This window comes from Oxyura jamaicensis, chromosome 2 (genome assembly GCF_011077185.1).
Source record: "Oxyura jamaicensis isolate SHBP4307 breed ruddy duck chromosome 2, BPBGC_Ojam_1.0, whole genome shotgun sequence".
Taxonomy (NCBI): Eukaryota; Metazoa; Chordata; class Aves; order Anseriformes; family Anatidae; genus Oxyura; species Oxyura jamaicensis.
In genome coordinates, this window is record NC_048894.1 from 61,801,208 (window position 1) to 61,822,049 (window position 20,842).

A 20,842-nucleotide genomic window follows, 5' to 3' on the forward strand; every position below is an offset into this window, starting at 1 on the left:
TGGAATTCACTTCTTCAGGTAGGACTTCCTTCAGTGTTTGGGTAAAAAGGAAGATACAGGTGATATTTGTAGCTCATGGTAATACAAATACTGAGTTAAATTCTGGGAGAATAAAGAAATACAAATTTACGGTACTATAAAAAGCCTCTTTTTTTCCCCTACAACTTTGGCACAATTATGGGAATGCTATTGTTTTGTCTTCATGACAAGTACAGAGATAAAGGTGTAAAGAAATTACTAAAACTACATTAATTCATGTTAATTCCTGCTGAGCACTGAGTAGGAAATATGTGACATGTAGTATTAATAGCTCTACCAAACCTTTTGCAAAGGCTGACTTTAGCAGCTGCCACAAAATGTGAAATATATTTCCCCTACTAGTTATTTTTGTTTGAATTCTTCAAATGAGAAGAAGCCAAGGATCATGGAGAAGAGGAAAAATTCAAAGAATTTGAACTTAATTTAATTACAGTTGTAATTGTACATTACAATTGCATTTAATGTAACTCAAATACAAATAATATAATGATACTTTATTGCTACAACATAAGCTGCTACAGAGAGGGGTTTGTCGTGTAATCAGTGCTTAACAAATTCTGCCATTTAGCTGGTGCACAAAATATGCCACAAGTGTTAGAGAGTTCACAGGATAAAATGGTCTGCTGTAAGTACCATTTCGTATTTGAGAAAGTGCAGATGCTGCTGCAAGACATATTATATTTCCATAATCAGTGATAGATAACAAGAATTGTTTAACAATCCATATCCTTACGTGTGCACTTAAGCTGTGGGCAGATCGATAAAAAAGCATTAAGCCTGGTGCCAGCTGAAGATACTATACCTACAGGCTATTTGACTACATAACGGAAACTAAATCTGGATTTCAGTACCTCCATTTAGACAAATCATTATCTAGACAATGTCTTTTCCAATTCCTCTTTTAGTTCTGGATCATTTGGAATGGGAAAACCTATACTCAGTCAACGGAGTTTCCTGTTTAGTATTTTTAACTTTTTTTTTCTATTTACAAAGGAAGTATAGCTAGTGTGTAAATGTAAATGCTTTAGAGCTCCATAGTAACAATAATTTAATCTTTTTTTGTTGTTGTTGTTTTATTTTAGATTACTACCAACTGGGATTTTTCTGTTAAATGATGGTTGGTATACATAAAATATTGTGTCAGTGCATGGGAGTATTCTCAAGTAATTGGCAAGATAACACTGTATTGGCATTTCTGGGATGATTTCATTAACAGAGCTTAGAAGTTTGCCATGCTCTGCCCTGCTATAACTGTTCACTAAAGAAGGGTGGGGCACAACTGGGACATTTCAGGTGCTGGTATTCTTCTTTGTTAGTTCTCTTTATGCTTTACATTAACGGTGACATAAGAACACAGCAGAAGAGAAGACAGAAAGGAAATAATGTCTTCTCACCGTTTACACCCATGTGAGTATCTTCTGTTGCAGAACAGGATCAACACTTCCAGGATCCCATATGTGCTTTTCTGAAACTGGGTTTAAAGGGAAGTCCACCGGTAGCAAGGAAACATTTCAGTTGAGTCATGCATTATTTTAGTTCTGCTTTGATGCATGTGCTTCATAAGCATATGTTGAAATAACTGCTTAGGTAAAATAAGCTTTCTCAAGGCTTTCTAATCCTGTAACTTATTCTCATGGACTTGTAGAGTGTTGAGGGATCTGTTGCATTTTAGATGCTGGTCTGCTTGCATAAATATTACAGAAGGAGGAAAGAATGCATTGCCCTGTAGGGAGCTGTTTGTTGAATATGAAATCATGAACTAAATTTTCAGAGTTTCAGATCAGGCCAGAACCTTTGAAACATGAGCACTGGATTGTTAATGTAAACTTTTTCAGTCTCAACATAAGCTGCTACTGCTCTACTTTACTTAAGATTGTAGACATGACCAAATTAAAGCAAAGCAACAGAGAACACTTTTTTGACAGTGATATGTATTCTTGGCCGTCAGTCACTCAGTGTGAGAAGTTAATAAGCTTAGTTATATATGGAAGTTAAAAAATAAAATAATAATAAAAAAGCCAAGAAAATTTCCAGTGTGCTTGTTTCAGTCATTTTGAGTAGGCAGAAGAATTGGAATACAACAGACCTGTAGTAAACTTTGTTATATTTTTTGAATGCAAAGAAATTAAGCAGCATGATGTTTAGATTTTTTTTTAATTATTTTTTTTATTTTTATTTTTTTGAAGTTGTCTCCCATCAAACTATTCCTTGCAATGAAAGAACTCAGGTCTTACTGAAATCATGATGAATTTTGGTGCTGTCTCTGAGAGTAAAAGTTGATCTTGAGTGAGACAAAAATAAACTATCAGCCAAAAACATGTCACTGAATTTTCAAATGAAATTTTGGTTTGAAATTCTAGTTACCAACTGGATTGTTTATGGCTTTCATAAACAAGGTTAGCTTGCTGCTGTAAAGACGCTGTAATGATAAAACTATCACTTGTGTTACTGAATTCTCCTTGGAAAAAATGCTGAAGATTAATATAATTTATAAATGAAAATGGTTGCAGTACCTAGGAATAAAATAAATGTTCAGCATCACAAATAAGGAAAGGTTTATATTTCTGTATTACACATCAGAAAATAATAGCATATTTGAGATGAATTGAAGATCAGATATGTTGTTAATCAAATATAGAAAGACTTGTCTTCAGAAGTGCTGTAGGGTATAAATGCTAAATTCAATCTATGATAGTGACAACATTAGTTTTTAAGTGGTGGGTTCTTATACATTAATCTCATAAATTATTTGCATTGCAATCATATAAGGAATATTGAAACTGAGATCTAGTGATGTGGCTGTTATTCCATGTACATAAACTGATGTGTCATGAAGCATGTGTATATTAAGTGATAAGATTATTGACAAGAATGTAGTTGTGACTACACTCAGAGAAGGTACAATGCAACGGTACACAACAAGCCTGTGAATAAAACTGTGTTGTCTCAGATAAATGAGGAAAAAATCCCAACACTTTTTGACACTTTCATTACTTCCCAACATTACTTCATTTTAAAGTTATGAAATGCTCTTAAAGACCCTTTGGTAAGGCCCACCCTTTCCTGGCAGTCTGCCCAAGAACTTTTTCTGGCTACCATATTTACCAGAAGACATTTCTTTCATGAAGTCCTGCATCACCAGCTTTCTCACCAGCACAAAAGCAAAGTATGTGAAATCTGTGTCTCTTTACATATGCCATATAACATACAGTTGGTTGTAGTTATTGCAGAAGCATTCAAGTCACACACTTATATGGAATGGAGTGTGCCCTCCTCACTATACACATCGTAAGCTTATGTTGTATTACTGCAGTTATTTTTGAACTTGTGGTATGTTTCAGAACAGAGGTCTTGTTAAAGGAAGTCTTAGATGAAGCCTGAATCTTCTTGAAGGTAAGGAGCTTGATCTTAATAGGAAAGGCAGGGGACGGAAGTCAGAACACTAGGAATTCATGTTAGTTATAAGATGGTAAAATATTTTTTGTTATGTCAAATAGTGGAACAGGTTGTTCAGACCTGTCAGGTTCCTGAATCTTCATTTTGGAGATAAAGTAAATTTGGTAAGTCTCTGAGCAGCCTGGTCTAGTTGGACCTACTGTGATCAGAGATTTGGACTAAGTGGCCTCCAGAGGTCCCTTGCAACAAATTATTTGTGCATTTTACTGTTGTGTTAATTTTGAACTAGGTGAGTTCCCAGATCTGACACATCACACAGATTCAAGTATACCTTTTTGCCTGCATAGGGAAGGGTAATGGGGACCAAAAAATGGAATGGTAAACTGAGCTTCCTGTTTTACTGAAGACTCAGATGACTCTAAACTTGTTTCTTCTGTCCTTTCTTTCTTGAGTGCTGTGATTGTGCAATGTAATCTGTAAAATTCGGTTACTTCAATTCACTCTTCTCTCCAGTTTCAGGTTTTGTCTAATATTTTTATTCACAGTTTGAATAGCATATCTGAATCTTTAATCTTCAGATTGCTTTCTTATGGCTACCTTGAAGGCAAGGTACAGATTTCTAAATTGTTTCATTTAATTTATGCATTACAAGATTTATGTTTGTTTTGCTATAGACTTAGCATGTACTGATGTTGTACAAATAAAACATTTTTTTTTTTTTTTTTTGAGAGGAAAGGGATTGGGGTTACACTTATCATATAGCTGTCACTTTGTACTTTGTGACAGAATTCAGGGTATCCTGTCACAGTACAAAAATTATTTTAAAAATCTCTTGTCCCTGTCAGGCTAAAAGATGATCCTTAAAACCTGGAGAGTTGATTTAGAGAACTAAATAAGCGTTAAAATAACTGATTGAGAACATCTCTATATTCCACTTGCTCTGTCACTCTGTTTATCATGTTGAACAGTAGCACAAATGTCAACCTTTGTAGACGATGAAAGATACATCCTGTGCTTTCACATATAAAAATCCACTTTCTTTCAGACACAGCCTTTTGTTATAAAAACAGACTTTGCTTTTACTGAAAAAGAGGAGGTTGGATTTGAACATAGTTTTTCCTAAATATTTATTATAGTGAATGTACTTCATCTGATGACGTTAACCAAGTGAAGTCTTTCCGTCCTCTCTGAAAAGTTCGGTGCCGAGGTTCTTCTGAGTTATTTGAGACTTTTAGGAGTACGGTTTCTCATATCTTTAAATACCATGTGTTTGTTCAAAAGGAACTTAACAGTTTTGTAAAGTGAGTTCTCTTTGGGGTGCTTCACAAAGGGAGACAAAGGTGTCTTTTTGTTTCAGAAATATGAAACTTGTGTGATGGTGGTCATTGCCATTTTTATTTCCTATGTGTTCCATTTTTATTTCCTTTGTATCAGTCTTAGACCTGCCAATTTATGATTGCTTCAGGCTGTTGCATAGCAGTGAAGTACTCAGATTGTGTCTCAATATGGTGATACTAGGAATAAATTCATTCTAAAAATCAATCTCAGAGATTTTAACATTATAAAGGGTTGAACTAGCATAAGATAACACTGATTTGGTTAGTGGAGTATATGGTAAATAATATGTCATGGATATTTCTTATTCCAGTATTGGAGCAAAGATAGTTTGTTAACATTTGATTCATTCTTAGCTCATAGTACAATTAAACATCATAGAGTTGATCAGTAAGTAAAAATGAAACTTCTGCTAGACTAAACAAATATAATGTAACTCAGGTCTTGCATGGCATTGACAAATCTGGTATTTTGGTACTATAGATGAGAAAGTAGAAATTTACAAAACCAATGTGCTGTCTTTGATATATCCAAAAGAAATATAAGCATTTACATAAAAGTTTGCATTTCAAGTATGGAAGGAAACCTTTTCATTATACAATGGAAAATTCTATTTTTCTCTTCTTAATGCTTTGATCACTTATGCAGTCTAGGAAATCAAAGTATCCATATGCTGTTTAGCTTGGCCAAAGAGATGTTTACTGGGTTAATTTCAAATAGTATTGAAGGAGGATGCTTGTATCCATGTTTATTTCATCATTGAGTTGCTTATTTCCAAGTAATATTGGAGATGCAGAAAAAGAGGCTATCTCAGTACTCTCTTAAAAATGCATTTGATTACTTGTATATAATTTTTGTAGTCAGCATTTTTGTATTTTATGGTCAGATGTCTCTCCAAATGTAAATTTAGTAAGTTTGTTTGCCAAATACTTTTGGGAACCAAAATCGTTAGAACTAGAGTTTTTAAGTGTCTTGCAATATCACTGCTGTGTTCTTAATGAAATACTTACCAGATAACAGGATAATTTCAGGTTTATCTATTAGTATTCTAAACCTGTTTTGTCCAGTATTCCCTGTAGCTTCTATTTGGAGGGAGTTGGGGGAAGGACAGAAAAGAAATTCACAATTCACAAGCTCCATGTCTGTGTTACGATAAGGTAATTAAAGGCCATTCATAAATGCAGTAATTTGCAGTAATTTTCAGACACTGTTCAAAACTCTTGCTGTCCTGGTAGTCAGAAGCTTTCTAATTTCAAGTCAAAATTAATTTATGATAATTTCCTTCTTGTTTCAAGTGTGACTTTTATTTCACCAGACACTAAGGATTTCTGTCCAATTGTATTATTGGTAAAGATCAGTCCGTTCCGTTTTCAGTCCTCTTAGCTAGGCAAGACTGATCCTGTGCTCTGCATGTCTATAAGGTAATTTATTCCTATATGATCTTAGTAAATTTCAATTGATTTTTTTTTTTGTAGATTTATTTAATCTTTCCTGAAAATGGTAACGAGTTGAGCACAGATGTTTTACCAGTGCCTTGTTCAGTATCATTACTACTTTCTTGATCTTTCTTTGGAACATTCTCTCTCAGGTGGATCTCAGCACTGCATTCATCTTTTTCAGGGTTATCACACTGGAGCCTCTTTTTCTTTCTCTTACCATCCTATGATTACTTCGGTGGCTATCATAGCTTCTTTCATTTCCATGGCATCACCATTTCTGATAATATCAATTCTTCTCATAATATTAATATGAGATTAAATGAGATAAAATTAATATTTAATATTAATATCATAATATTAAAACAACTGCAGTTGGTGTTGAGATCTGATCCTGCTGGTCTGTAATGATTTTGAAGGTTTGTCTGTTAAACTACTTTACAATCATTTTCCAAATTGACCAATTCTGCGAACTACTCTTTCAGTATTCCATCACATTACTGCTGTGAAGTATTACTCTGCCACTTTAATTGTTCCTTTCTGAGTAACTTATATCCTTCAGCACCCACATTTGAGTCTCAATTATTATTCCATTGTCTTCTGTTATCCACAGTATGTATGATATCTCTTAGCAGGAGTTTTTGTTTCTGTATTCTTGCCCAAATCCATGTATTGATATACATCTCAAATACTTTTTCTTTGATTTCACTCAGTGAAATCCTAATCTGGATTAGGAATAACCAACTGTTTTTGTATGATTACTGTTCAATCAAGGCTGTCACAAACATCCAAAAGACTCTGTGTAGTGAGGCCACATGCAGGAAACTGTTAATCTATAATTTCATACTCATAGCTGGGGCAAAAATCTCATTCTCACTAACCTGCATCTTCCTCTCATCATTATAAATGTGTAAACAGTGCTTTTCTTAGGTCAATAAGTCTGTGTGTTTACTTGAAAGGACATAGTTGTCTGTTGCTCTGAACCTGTCTGAGAAACCTTGAAGGTCTTGTAGTATGGTTGTATCACAGAATGCTTGGAAACACTCCCAAGTTACAAAACTGCAAACAAACCATAAAGCCACAAAGCTGCCCAACTGGAAAGGACCTGAGGGTATTCATTGATAGCCAGCTGAATATGAGCCAGACTAAGAATGCCAGCAGTTTCCTGTCTTGTATCAGAAACAGTGTGGCCAGCAGGATCAGAGAGGTGATTGTCCCCCTGTACTCGGCTCTGGTGAGGCTGCACCTTGAGTACTGTGTTCAGTTCTGGGCCCCTCACTACAGGAAGGACATCGAAGAAGCCCTGGAGTGTTTCCAGGGAAGGCAATGAAGCTGGTGAAGGGTCTAGAGAAAAAGTCTTATGAGGAGCGTTTGAGGGAGCTGGGGTTATTTAGCCTAGAGAAAAAGAGGCTTGAGGAGACCTCATTGCTCTCTATAAATATCTCAAAGGAGGTTGTAGTCGGGTGGGGATAGGTTTCCTCTCCCAAGCACCAAGTGATAGGACAAGAGGAAATGGCCTCCAGTTGTGCCAGGGGAGGTTAATGTTGGATGTTAGGAAAAAATTGTTCACTGAAAAGGTTGTGAAGCATTGGAAAAGGCTTCCTGGGGAAGTGGTTGAGTCACCACCCCTGGAAGAGTTCAAAAGATATGTAGATGTGGTGCTTAGGGTCATGGTTTAGTGGTAGACTTGGCAGCGCTAGGTTAATGGTTGGACTTGATGACCATAGAAGTCTTTCCCAACCTAAATGGTTCTATGATTTTGTGATTTACTCTCTTCAACTTCTACCTGTGGGGAATGAGGACATGCTCTTCCCTCACTAATAAGACCAAATTTTGTTTGTGTTTATACTTATGAATGCAAATATATAATGTCTATGTATGCATCTGCATGCATCTTCACCTTAGGGAATGTTTCATATGTGTATTTCAGGAAATACAAAAGTGTTTCAACTGTTAATAGGATAAAACTGTGCGAACATTGACTTTCAGGAGTTCTCTTGGGATGTAGAAACAAGAATTGACAGTAGAAATTAATCAAAATACACTTTAAGAAAAAAGAAAATAAGGCAAGTGCTTATCAAAGGGAACATTACCTATTATTTTTTTTTTTTTTTTGAGGTAAGTTAGTTTAAAAACAAAAAGTCTAAATGCCTACCAACTACTTTACCAGTGTGCATTACTGAAGCAATACAATAAATAAAAGCTCTTCAGAGCTAGAAAAATGTCTTATGTGTGTGGAATAAGTATTTTGTTCTCAATATATACCTACTTGTATGTACATATATTATGTATTTATATGCACAAAATGAAATTATATATGTATTAAAACAAACAAACAAAAAAAGTAAAAACAAAGCCCTTGCGTATTCCTCCTCTTGCTCCAAAAAAAGGTAGTAAGAAATACTGTTTATTACTGAATGAAGAATGTTGTACCCTGAAAATATGTTGAGGACAGTATATTATGTAACTCTTGCTACTACAGTATTTAAGCATTTTGAAAAAACAATTAGAACTGTATTTTTGTGCTGAATGGAAGCTGCAGTGAGCAGCACACTAAATAGGGGGAAAAGGACATGAGCACAAGTCAGAAACAAAATACCAGGTGTTATGTCAGGCAGCATACTCCTGAAAAATATAAGGATTTTTATTTTTATGATGTTTGTCAGGAGTGAGTCTTCCCCTTGAATAGTTCTTGTTACAAGCTGATTTTTTATATAAAGGCAGACAGAAGTTCTCCAAGCACTACACTACTCAGTAATAATTACCTCTTCCAGCACACACTGGAACATAGAGCATATTTTTCAGCTGGTCCATGCTCATCAGATGAATAGGTAGTAGGAAGGAACCGTAGATTTGTGTGATTGAAGTACAACTGCTACCATTCATCCTTTGTTCATATTAAGTAACAGATGACTTCTGGTAGATGTTGATTGGCCTTATGTAGTTTATATAGTTTAGTGTTATTGCATTCTCAGTCCTGCGTAAGAAAAGGTACTACTAATATTGATTTTGAATGTGTTCCTGGATGAATGTCCAGTAATGTTTCTTTAATGAAAAAGGCTGTTAGATCTGTTTTTAAATATTTTTAAATATTCAAAATATTTGAACATGCTATGAGCTCAAGTAGAAGCCACACATGATAGTTGTAAATTATTAATGTAGTATTTCTGCATTGTTCTCAATGCAAATAGTAGCAATTACAATGGCAATGCAACATATTAAAGGATAAACTATTGCATTTATAATCTGGAAGTCTCATTAAGAAACATTTCAGTAACACAAGGGTAAAACAGAACATCAGACTGGTATCTTTCTTTGTACTCCCATTGAAAATATATTTTTGTGACCTACAATGATCTTGGGTGCATCCTCTGTAATGTTAATTTTTCATTAAATTATTATTTTACTGGAATGTAATACAGAAATGTTTCATCATTTTGTTGATTCTGGTTAAGTCAAATCAGGTACAAAGAACAACAGAGTTTTGTGATTAAGCAATTGTAGCCATGCTATTGGACTTGAATGCTATCTTCTGAAATATGTAGCTGATTAATTAGTGACTACATTTTACTAGAAAATGCTTGAACTAAAACTGGGATGTTCTGTGAAGTGTTGTTGTGTCTTCATTTTCAGTGAGAACCATTTAAAAAAAAAATCCTCTCTTCTTTCGTGCTGCAGTGGAAACATGCTTGCATTTCACTATTCAAATGAAGGATTCTAACAGACCCAGTCTGTGAATGGGTGTTCCCTGAACCTCATCATACTCCCAAATATGTAGTGTTTTCTTCTATAGATTTAGTTTTACACTCCTTCTGAGAATAAGTAGTAGAATTGATAGAAGTAATAGAACAACTGTTTTACAACTAACAATCTCTAATGCCTTGGACAAAGAAACACAACTGAATATGGTTTTGGGTATAGTTTTGGAGTCACTATGAAACAACTTTGCTGTTTAGGTTATTTCCATTGTTACAGAGGAATTACATGGATGAAAACATTACATGTTACATGGATGAAAAAAACTTATTTACAGAACTTCTGTGATTCCTGCTCACATTTTGAATCTCTTGCTGCCAAACACTGCTCAGGAAGCATTATTTTTCTTCTTTCTGTAGCTTCTTGTAAGAGAGTTAATTTCAGAGGAAAATGGAAACTTTATGAATAGTTTAGATTGTGACTGACTGGAAGAGAAAGAGGAAGCCCAAATGGTCTTTTCCTCAAAGTGCCTTTTCATCCTTTAGATGTATACTACTTTTGTTTTCCTGTTTTTAAACTTTTAGAGCCATATTAAAATGTCCATAAACACGGTGATAGGAACCTGTAGGAAAACTGTCAGTACTTAATTTTTTTTTCAGTGTGTATTATGTTTATATTTCCTTTGGGTGTGGGTGTCTTTTTCCAACTTAAGAACCAAATGTGTTACAAAAACAGATGTAGTGAAAATAAACAAGAGAAGTCTCATTTCCTTTGGTGAACAAAGTTCACAATTAGCTTGAGTGTAATTTTATGCATGTTGTACCCTATCAAACAGTTCTGCTGACCACAGCTGGTTTCTTGGATTTATCACAACTGATAAAAGATCTGTGATGTCAGAGAAGAATTTAGCTACACAGAAAAGAGGGAAAGAGTGGGTCAAATGTAATAACATATTATACATGTTATTCCTGCCAACGATTAATGGGGAAATTCATTTTATGAAGCACTGTTTACAGACTGACATCTGGAGAACTTCTCAACTTGGATCTTTTCCAGTCTGTAGATTTATGTGCTATTCCTGCCTCTTTTTTCCTTAAATATTTTACTTTTCTGCCTTGTACCATTCACCTAATTATCAATGAACATGAATGATTCTGCTGCTGTGACTTCTTTTAGGACTTTAGATAGATAAAAATTTTCTGTGTTTGCTAAAACAGACATTTGGTGGATACCTTCTGAAATGTATACAAAGATATCTAAGAATTCAAAGAATTTTTTCTGACTTAAATTAAGAATTCTGTTAAACTCTAACCAGAGAAGGTAGAAGAGATACCCTCAGTAGAACCCCTGCAGTATGAAGTTAGAAAGAGCTTATAGTCTGAAGAAGAAAGAGTTTCTTTTCAGGCTACTGTTACATATCACTCTGAATTATAAAGTATTTTTGAATTACAAAATCCTGGACTACTGTGGTGTAAATATTATATTTGCTGGAGCATATTTGTTCCTTATCCAATTTTCTCTTTAGCCTAGTGAAAGTTTACCACTTTCTTTAGTGAAAGTTTTGGTTCTTCCAGTGTGGCAATTGCCTGTTATGGTTCCCACTCGTCCTTTCCTGTGGGAAATCATAGCATGTTGTGAAGGGTGTCCATTTTTATCATGAGGGTGGGTTACCTGTGTCAACGAGCAAGACAATGGAATTCACAGTCGGTTACACTGGAAGAAGCAGATACCACTTACAGTTTCTACAGGTTGATGTGGATGAGAGTCCAGACATTCTACCTCACCCTAGGTAAGGGAGCAATCGAAGCGGTGTAGTTCAGCAGATTCAGTTGTTTCTTCAGTTAGAAAGTAATGCTGGTATTGGAAGATAAAGACAGTGAAAGCAGTGGCACGGCTGTCTTGATCACGTAGACATCATTGCCTCGAAACACTAAAAACATAACTATTGTATTGCTTTCTTGTTTGGTCATTCATGTAAATAATTTTTGGAGTGAGAGTTCTGGGTAAAATCCAGATCCACTGAGAACACTGCTCCCAGGATATTGACTAAATTTCCAAAACAACAGCATTTAAAAAACAATGTGTAACAGTTATTAGTATCCTTGCATAAATAAGAAATAATTGCTACTCGTAATACTGAAAATGATGATAGTTCTGCTCTGTGTATTCTGTGTGGACTTTCTTTTTATGTGAAATAGTTTATCACTGGTAATGTTTCAGTCCTGACTATTCTCTGTCAAGAAATTAAAGTTATGGAAAAAATGAATTTTGCTTTTAACTTTAGTACGTTCTGATAGTATCTGTTGACATGATTTACTTGTAACAAATCTCTCACATCAAAATCAAGAGCAGGAAGTTTTGCTTCCTTTCAGCAAGTAGTGTGTTGTAACTAAGGGCAAACAGACCTTTTCCGACTCTTATCAGTTACTATCAGTGTTGATGACTAATGAAATATTTTGGTACCAAAAGCCATAAATTCTCAAGGCTGTATACATTACAGAATTTCAGGCTTTAGAATAAACCTTGTGAAAAATTTTAGAGATTTCTTTAGAGATTTCTGTTTAATAGGGTAGATTTTATCTGAGGAATAAGAATGAAAATTACTTTTAAAGCAGTGGTTTCAATTTCATCAAATCTCAGTTTACATTTTACTCATGATTTGCAAATGGGAGCAAAAGTTTTAGTTTGCTAATATTTATTTTCATTTAGGGTGTGGGTTTGTTTATATTTAATGCAATGTCAGACATTGCTCCTACGTTGAGGTATTTTAATATGAAGACATTTTCCTCATTTCCCATTTTCTCCTTCAGTTTCAATAGCGGGAACCCTAAATATCTGAAGTTGTCATGGGTCATATGAGTCTGCACATTGTTGACACATTCACTCCTAACATTCCTTTCTAACAGAAAAGATTTGCTTTCTCTAAACCAAACACAAACCCTTAATGTATGTTACACTTTCTGTCAGGGTGTATCTGGAATATAGTAATATATATATATTACACACATATATATATATATACACAACATATATATATTTTCTCTCTCTCTCTCTCTCTATATATATATATATATGCTGCAGTTCTTCTATTTGAGGAAGCAACATCATTTTTTTCCAAATGTTTTATAATTAATGTACTTTTTTAAGGAGAGAACAGCCTATGTTGCTGCAAATTGGATACACTGGTTATAGGGCTTGAAGTAGAACATTTCAAAATTTCAATATTTTCAACATTTCTTTTCAAAACCTGTGACATGAAGGAGAAAAGTCTGTGTTCTCCACTGGGACTTTATGCTGTTTGTAAATGTGTGCTTTCAGAATACAGTAGATAAGTACATGCACTTGTTTGCTTGAGAGTGGTGATCCGGGAAGGACGGTGAGAAAGATATGCCAGGTTAGGTCCTGGACAAACAATATATTTAAATACGAGCTAAATTTGAAAGCAGGTGAATATTTGCCTGTAGTCAAGACCAGAGCCTCTAGTGTACTGTATTGGGTTTCTGATCAAGTGTTAATTTGAAATAGCTGGGCAGCGTTTCAGGCTTTAGCGAGAACTGCCCAGAATAGTTAAATAAAAGATCTAGAAACATGAATTATTTGATAAATGTATTGGGGAAAAGGGTAGCATTTAAGCAGGACTAAAAAGCTAGCGTTTTAAAATGTTCCTCCCTGCTTTGAAATTTTAGATTTGACAAAAGCTACTCATTGTTAGCCACTGAAAAGCTTACAAATGTGACAAGCTTAGCATTTGAACTGTGTAATATATTGTTAGCAATACAGTCATTGTAAGGCAATGGCCTTTGCTGTGGAACAGGGACACTTTCTCCCAAGTCCTGGTCACAGCCCTTTTGAAATAATTTTTTATTAATCTACTCCATTGCAAACTACTGCAGCTGTCTTAGAGTGGTACTACTACTAGATTGTCCCTCTTGTCATATTTTAAACAGAAATGTTTAAACATGCTTGAAGAGAATGCTACTAGTCATTGTGTTCTCTAATGAACTAAAAAAAGCAATATAGAAAATACAAAGAATCCATTATATCATGCATCCTAAGATCACGTGATGGTAAGGCATTGCCAGTACAGTGAAAGTGTCCATGTTTGCCTATCTCTAGCACTAATTAAAAATACTGTGTATCCAATAAATATCATCATATGTCATTCTCTGTGACAAGCTAACGGTCTTCATAAGGTTTGTTGACTTTGTACAGTTATTTCATTCACACGTAGTTATTTTATTTTTTTTACAATTTTTACAATTTTATTACAAATCTAGCTCCTTGTAACCTGATCTTTAGCACATACCATGTTATTTCCAGTTTCTATGTGTAACCAGTTTTAAATATTCTATGGGCTAGATACATTGAAACTCTTTTTTAAACCAAAGTAGGTAGTAGAGAGAAGTCATTAAGGCATAATCATTGTTCTGAACAATGGTAACAGTTTTCTTTCACTTCACTGATTTTTTTTCTTTAATATTATTTTTAAGTTGAGGCTATTTGGGTTTTATATGTTCTTGGGATTTCATGTCAGTTAGTCCGTCACCTCTTTTCCTTTATTGTGCACTGGTGAATTTGTTTTGTTACATAAACACCGCATTATGGCTCTTCCCTTTTCTACTAGGTGGCTGTTCTACAATCCCAGAGTCTGACTTGGAGGAAAGAGTAGTTGTACCGGGCTCCATGGCAACATTTACCAATCACAAGCATGCCACAAAGCAGAAATCCAAGCCTGGTAAGAAAAGGAAAATTACTTTGCTTTACTTAGATAATGCATAGCTCTTTTCAGAATGCTTGTGGACTTGTGAAACAAACAGTATACATTTCAGGCTTTCTTAGTATCATTTTAAATTTTTATTGTCTTAATACTAAAATATATAGGATCTGAGTTTATTCAGCTACTTCTGTCAAGATGTAAATTGTAGAAATCAGTCTTGGAATTAAAAAGCTATACAGTTGAAAGGTTTTGTGTCATGTTATGAATGAGACTCTTGAAAATTTTATTCACAACCTCTTCCACAGGAGCAGAATGAAACTGAGGAATGTTTTCTGCAATAAAAGGATTATTATTATTATTTTTTTTTTCTGCAGTATGGCAGGTTAGACTTTGTGCCAGCTGATTAAAATATAGGCATTACTTATCATTTGTAGGAAGACTTCCTAGAATTTCAGAAAAATATTATTGGATATAATAGAATAAAATTATACTAGCTATAAAATATGCTGCATATGGTGATGACACATTTTCTGGAAAGACTTCATGCTGCCGGGAACTGTGATATAGTGTTAACATATTTTAAGAGCAATACTGTAAAGTAGTGCATTGCAGTTTAATAAAGTGCCTGGTAAGCTCTCAGACTTAAGACAATGTCTCATTCTGTTTACTAAGTTGTACCTTAACTTTTTTCCCCCCTTCATTGTTTATTATGCCTTTATCAAGCATTTAATTTTAAACATATTTCAGTGTTGTTCATATATCAGATTTGTTCACTATAGATGGGTTTTGAAGTCAGGCTAAGAAGAATAGAAGAAACACAGAGGTTGCATCCATCAATATTCAGAAATAGAAGGTTAGAAAGTCCTTACACGTCTGCAGAAAGCAGTTAATAATTTGTTTGTTGTCCATCCAACTTCTTGTTTGTCTGGCCAACTCTTACACAGACAGGCATGGAGTGGGAACATATAGTTAATTGCAATAGCAAAATTTGTCTTAGTGAATTTTAATAGTGGCCAGGGAAGAAAGATACATATTAGAACAATGTGTAATAATTGTCACAATTTAACTTGAAACTCCAGAATGAGTATCTGCTCACTAAAACAACCTGAAAAATCCACTGAAGGCCTACAGCTTGGACTTTTCTAGAGTGCTTATTACTTGCACAGCGACTTCAGGTCAGAAGAAGGGAAGCTGTCAAAGTTGACATATGTATTGTTTAACCTTTGTCATAGAGATATATTAAGTGCCCTCCTAGTAAGTATATCATCTCTCTTATGTAGGATGCAATATTGATAAAATTCCAGCTTCAGGCAACTGCACCTATAAATCAGAAGCATGTGACAGGCAATCCCCCTGTTTGTCTGATGCTCCATTCTTCTGATCAAGCAGGTGGGGTGGTAATTTAGAGAGTGCATTTCAGTGTTCTTCAGGAGATAATACTCTGTGTTTAAATAACCTGATGGCTGAAAAATCTATAATGATAGGAAAAGTGTAAAGATATATGAATTAATTCCAGAAACAGAAGCATTGGGACCTGCATATCCTACTATAAATTTTAGCCCATGTAAGTCTTAGTCTCAGAAAATTGAGACTTGCATCACGCAACTGGCTGTTGTTTTGTAACTTTCTATAAATGGCAGAATGAAAAATTTAAAAACTTTAAATAAGTCTTTAGGTTTATAGATGTGTTATACCAATTAATTTAATTAATCACAGTAAGAATTGACTGCCATCTGCCAGTTAGTGCTGCAATACAGAGGGAGCCTAGAATATCTGCCACTGAGCTGTCTGGAAATTCTAATTGCTACACGTTTAAGAGCCAAGGGAGCTACTTAAACCATAAGGTAACACCAGGCATGAAAGCACAGCATTGCAGTGTTTTCTGTACATGATATTTTTGGCCTGAGTTCTTGTTCAGAGAACACTAGAGACTACAGCAAGAGCATGGTGAGTATGCTGAGCCCTCAAAGGAAATTTATCTTCTGTATCTTTTTTTTTTTTTTTTTTTAACTTTGCATTTAATTTAGCTATGCCCAATCAACAAGAGAAAAGCAAAAGGGAGAAAGTAAATTTGAAATTCTTTCTTTCTTGATAGATCTTCCTTCATTTCCTGAGGGAGTTCAAGACAGATTTTGGTTATAAAATGAGAGGTTTTTTTTTTGTTTGTTTGTTTGTTTTTTCTTTTTGTAGGTGGTATTTGTTATTCATACCTCTCGCTATGGAGGTAGTTTAACTGCAGTGAAGAATTAATACTGGCTTCAGACAAATTTCTGCATTTAGCTGATGTTTTCCATATGGCCGTGTCAGGTCAACTGATATGCTTATGTGTGGATGTGGGCACAAAGGTTGATACCCCTGAGTAGGGAACATGAAAAGAAACATATCTAAGTAACAGACTTGCATTCACAGAGGAAGATGGAAATCAAAGGAATAAAATGAGCTAATCAAGTTAGAATATTCCAAAGAATTCTGTAGGTCAGTGGAGAACATCACCTGAATCTAGTGGACTTCCATCTATCAAAACAGTGAAAAGTGTAGTTATGTACTTGCTCAGTCTGCTGCCAGACCAAATCGTAGCAACAGTATTTTGTACAGGTTAAAGTCCATTTATAGTTATATACAATGTAGTGCAAAAAAGAAGTAGTGTACTTGCCATAATAGGATCATTTCTATATCAGAAAAAGGGATAAACTCTGATTTTCCCACTGATACAGAATGCTAGATTATGGCAAAATGGAAGCAGTTCTCCATAGCAGTAGAAGAAAACAGAACAAAGCATATTATCTACTGAAAAGAACAATAACATTTGACTTGCAAATATCTCAGCAGGAAGCTCTGGGAGTGCTTCATAGAGAAAGGGAGAAACAAGAATTCTCCCTGAGATGCTGTACTAGGACATCTTGGTTGGTTATAGTTAAATTGCTTGTGGGTCTAAATCTGCTGAAGAGAAGTGCTATTAAGGAGGCTGGAACACAGAGGAAAAATGAGCTAAAGAGAAAGCATCAAGAGCAAGAGGAGTCCTGAATTATGTGCCAGACTGTGGGCTCCCTGTCAGTATATTTAAATTATTACTGCTGTGATGTCTGCTTGCCTGGACAATGTTTGTCTAGTCTTGAGCTAGCTATCTCCATTATTGCTAGCAAACTGCCTGTTATAGTACAGCATCGAACCCTGGCAGTAGAACTTAACAAAACTCTAAGTAAATACCCATATATAATACACCATTTAGTTTGCATTGAACTCTTGCTGCTAATAAATACTTGAGCTTGCCAATCTCTTGCTAAAGAGATTGTATGTGGTGAACAGAGATGGGTGCCAGTCACTGCATTGTATGCTAGTATGGTCTTTGGGCACACTGAGAATTTTTAAAATTAATTTTATGAACCAATGTAGACCTAGCAAAGAGGTCACAGCCTTAAATGTGTTGTGGATATGTAAAGATCTTTAGGGACTAAGACATCGAAGATCATGCTGTGCTATGAGTATGCTGTAGGGTAGCATCTGGTCACAGATTTGCATGTCATCTAGTATAAAATATTACATTGAGACTTTCCATGCAGCTGCTATAAATGTCAATGAGTTGGAATGGATTCTTAGGACAGCCAAAGATGAAATCTAGCAGTCTTGATGCAAGTCTTTGCAAGGACAGAATGAATGATTCTGGCCCAGTCATGGAATCTCTTTGGAGAGGGAATTAATGGCTGTATGGTGTTTAATTTTTACTGCTGACATAGTTCATGCTGATTTTTATTTTATTTTTTCCTAATCCACGTGTGTTGTGACTCCATACTAAAGAATGGGATCAGGTTCATAATATTTGAGAAAGAATACTATTATTGCAGTTGTAAGATTCTCGTAAACATCTTTTGCTTTGAATGTGTACAAAAATACTCCCTTGAATGTTCTCCATCCCAATGAATGGAACATAATTCTTCTTCCCTCATACCCCCTCAAGGCACTGTGTCTGTGTGAATTACATTTGGAGGAGTAACTTGAGCATGATAAATCTACTCCTGCTAACTTTAATCTTGGTGTTTCGGTTAGTGTGAGGACAGAGCAGCACAGATCTCGTCAGGCTGGTAGAGAGCTTGAGTATGATTTTAAGTTCTGAGTCCACTTTGAAGTCTCTGTTGTTTCATAATTACTTTTTTTCCATGAGCTTACAACTACAATACCAATACAGATACGCTGACCTCTACTGCAATCACAAGTACAAATACAGTGATTGTAGACTCTCTTTTGTACAGGTCCTGTAGGCTTCCTTTCTGTTTGTTATGCTCTTCCTGTTGTCTTCCATTTTCTTCTTTACAAGTTATATTTTCATACTGAAGTTGCAGTCATCTTGATAGAGTGAGTGGTATTGTTTCAATGAGAAGTTTTCATATGCTCTGGAAGGTAACAGTTAAGCATAATTCAGAAAATCTCTTTCTCAAGTTCTTAACTATTTCTGAGAGAGATGGAAATGGAGCTTGTAGGAAATAAGTATAAGGAAGTGGGGATCTTTTGGATGAAATAAGCGCAATTGTATTTGTCAGAATGTATCCATTAAATTGACTGTTCTGTATTCCTCGTATGCTACTGCTGCCCACTGCTTAGAATGTAAGAATTACCGTATTTTTTTTTAACCTATATTCCTAGTCAATAGGCATAATGGATCCAATTGCATTTTTATGAGTAAGGAGTTTCATGCTGGTAAATCATGAGTACCTCCACCTCAAGCAATGTTGTAGGAAAATGAAATGAACAATTAGTATGAATCAGAGACTGGGGTGCTTTTTTTGTTTATTTATTTATTTTTGTGGAACAATAGTTCGGATCGCTTTGCAGTTTACTTAGTTGTTCATGATTTTACAACACTGGGAGTCAGATTTGTCAAGTTTCATGTCATGCAGCTGTTAGAATTCTCACAGCATGTAAGACTTGATATTCCTGGCAGAATTTTTCACCATGATTCTGTAAATCTATCTTGCAAATGATCTATCTAACCAAAGAAAGTTTTAAATATTTATGTGAAATATTTGCCTAAATTTGCCATGATAATTCACATTGAATTTCTGAGAGAGCAACAAAGACCATGGGCTGGTATTTACATTAATTGTTTAAATACAAATATTTCAGATAAGCTATTCATGAGACCAAAGGTTTGGCATTTGCACTCGTTACTGTGCTACCACTGTTTTTAGTTAAATTCTTTGTATTTTGGTGTCATGCAAATATTTAGATGACTTAAAGATTAAATTTCAAAGTACTCTTCTTGTATGATTATATTTAGTAAAATAAATATACTTTCATATTTTAATACTCATTGCATCTAAGACCAAAAACGCCTCCGCATTTTTAGTTATATATTGTAATAGATTTTAACGGTCTTTAATTTAAAGCATCTGGCTTATTACTTTAGATTAAATACAAAGACAGCTACACAGAAATGATTGTGAGGTTGAGCTATAAACTCCAGGAAAACCACATACTGAGCAAAATTTTCAAAACATTCTCCAAAGTTTCACCCAGACGTTGCACAGCTGCATGTCTTTTCCTACAAGTTTTATTTATTGTATTTTATTTGTTATTTTATATGTTATTTTATCTAGATAGCTGTATGAAAATGTTTACGTAGATGCTGTGACTGCAGTTTAAGAAGATCTTTCAATGTTAGCTTTCTAATCAAAGATTGCTGACATTATTGTGCCTAGACAATTTCAGGAACTGTTAGATGATTCCAGCCCACAAAGATAGACAGTTACTACAACCTTACATAAACAATTCTTGTTAGTAAAGAAGATTGGAAACATTTTTCTTTAAAGGGCCCAGTGGCACATTGAAAATTTAGGTATGTGCCTAATTTTTTCTTATAAATCACGATTTATATGAATACACAAGTGTGTGAAACTGCAATATACAGAGTAACTCATCACAAAATAATGTAATTACAAGATAAAGTGTTACGATAGGGTTTCCTTTGTTTGATTTCAGAAAGGAATATTCTTAAACATTTGGCTTAGCACAAACAACTAAAAAGCTTTTGGATAAAATTTGTTGCCAACTTCTACTGAGTGTATCTATTTTTATATTGTACCTTTCTTATTATTGTCGTTTACCTACACAAATGAGCAGGGAGACATCCTTGAATTAGTCTTGAAAGGTGTTGAAATGTGCTGTAAAAAATCTATGAGAGGAGGTTTATTAAAATTTCTATTTGCTCTAGATCAGACATTGATACATA

General features: G+C 34.7%; 1 protein-coding gene and 1 long non-coding RNA gene across 7 annotated transcripts in view; one reads left to right on the forward strand and one right to left on the reverse strand.

The window, feature by feature from the left end:
• The window catches only part of BBS9 (Bardet-Biedl syndrome 9), a 335,690-nt gene that overhangs the window by 183,115 nt on the left and 131,733 nt on the right, over positions 1–20,842 (forward strand). For 5 of the 6 annotated variants that reach the window (XR_004748060.1, XM_035316948.1, XM_035316945.1 and 2 more), the window contains exon 22: positions 14,527–14,637. Coding sequence is in view for 5 of the 6 variants with exons in the window: in XM_035316948.1 (XP_035172839.1) it covers positions 14,527–14,637 (111 nt within the window). In the remaining variant the exon portion in view is untranslated. Of the gene's footprint in view, positions 1–14,526; positions 14,638–14,924; positions 14,951–20,842 lie in introns of those variants that run through there. The other variant, XM_035316949.1, reaches the window with a different exon arrangement.
• The window catches only part of LOC118161518, a 62,952-nt gene continuing 53,167 nt past the window's right edge, over positions 11,058–20,842 (reverse strand). The window contains exons 3-4 of the long non-coding RNA XR_004748066.1: positions 14,524–14,634; positions 11,058–11,068 (exon numbers count right to left, since the gene is read on the reverse strand). This is a non-coding gene — a long non-coding RNA (uncharacterized LOC118161518). The remainder of the gene's footprint in view (positions 11,069–14,523; positions 14,635–20,842) is intronic.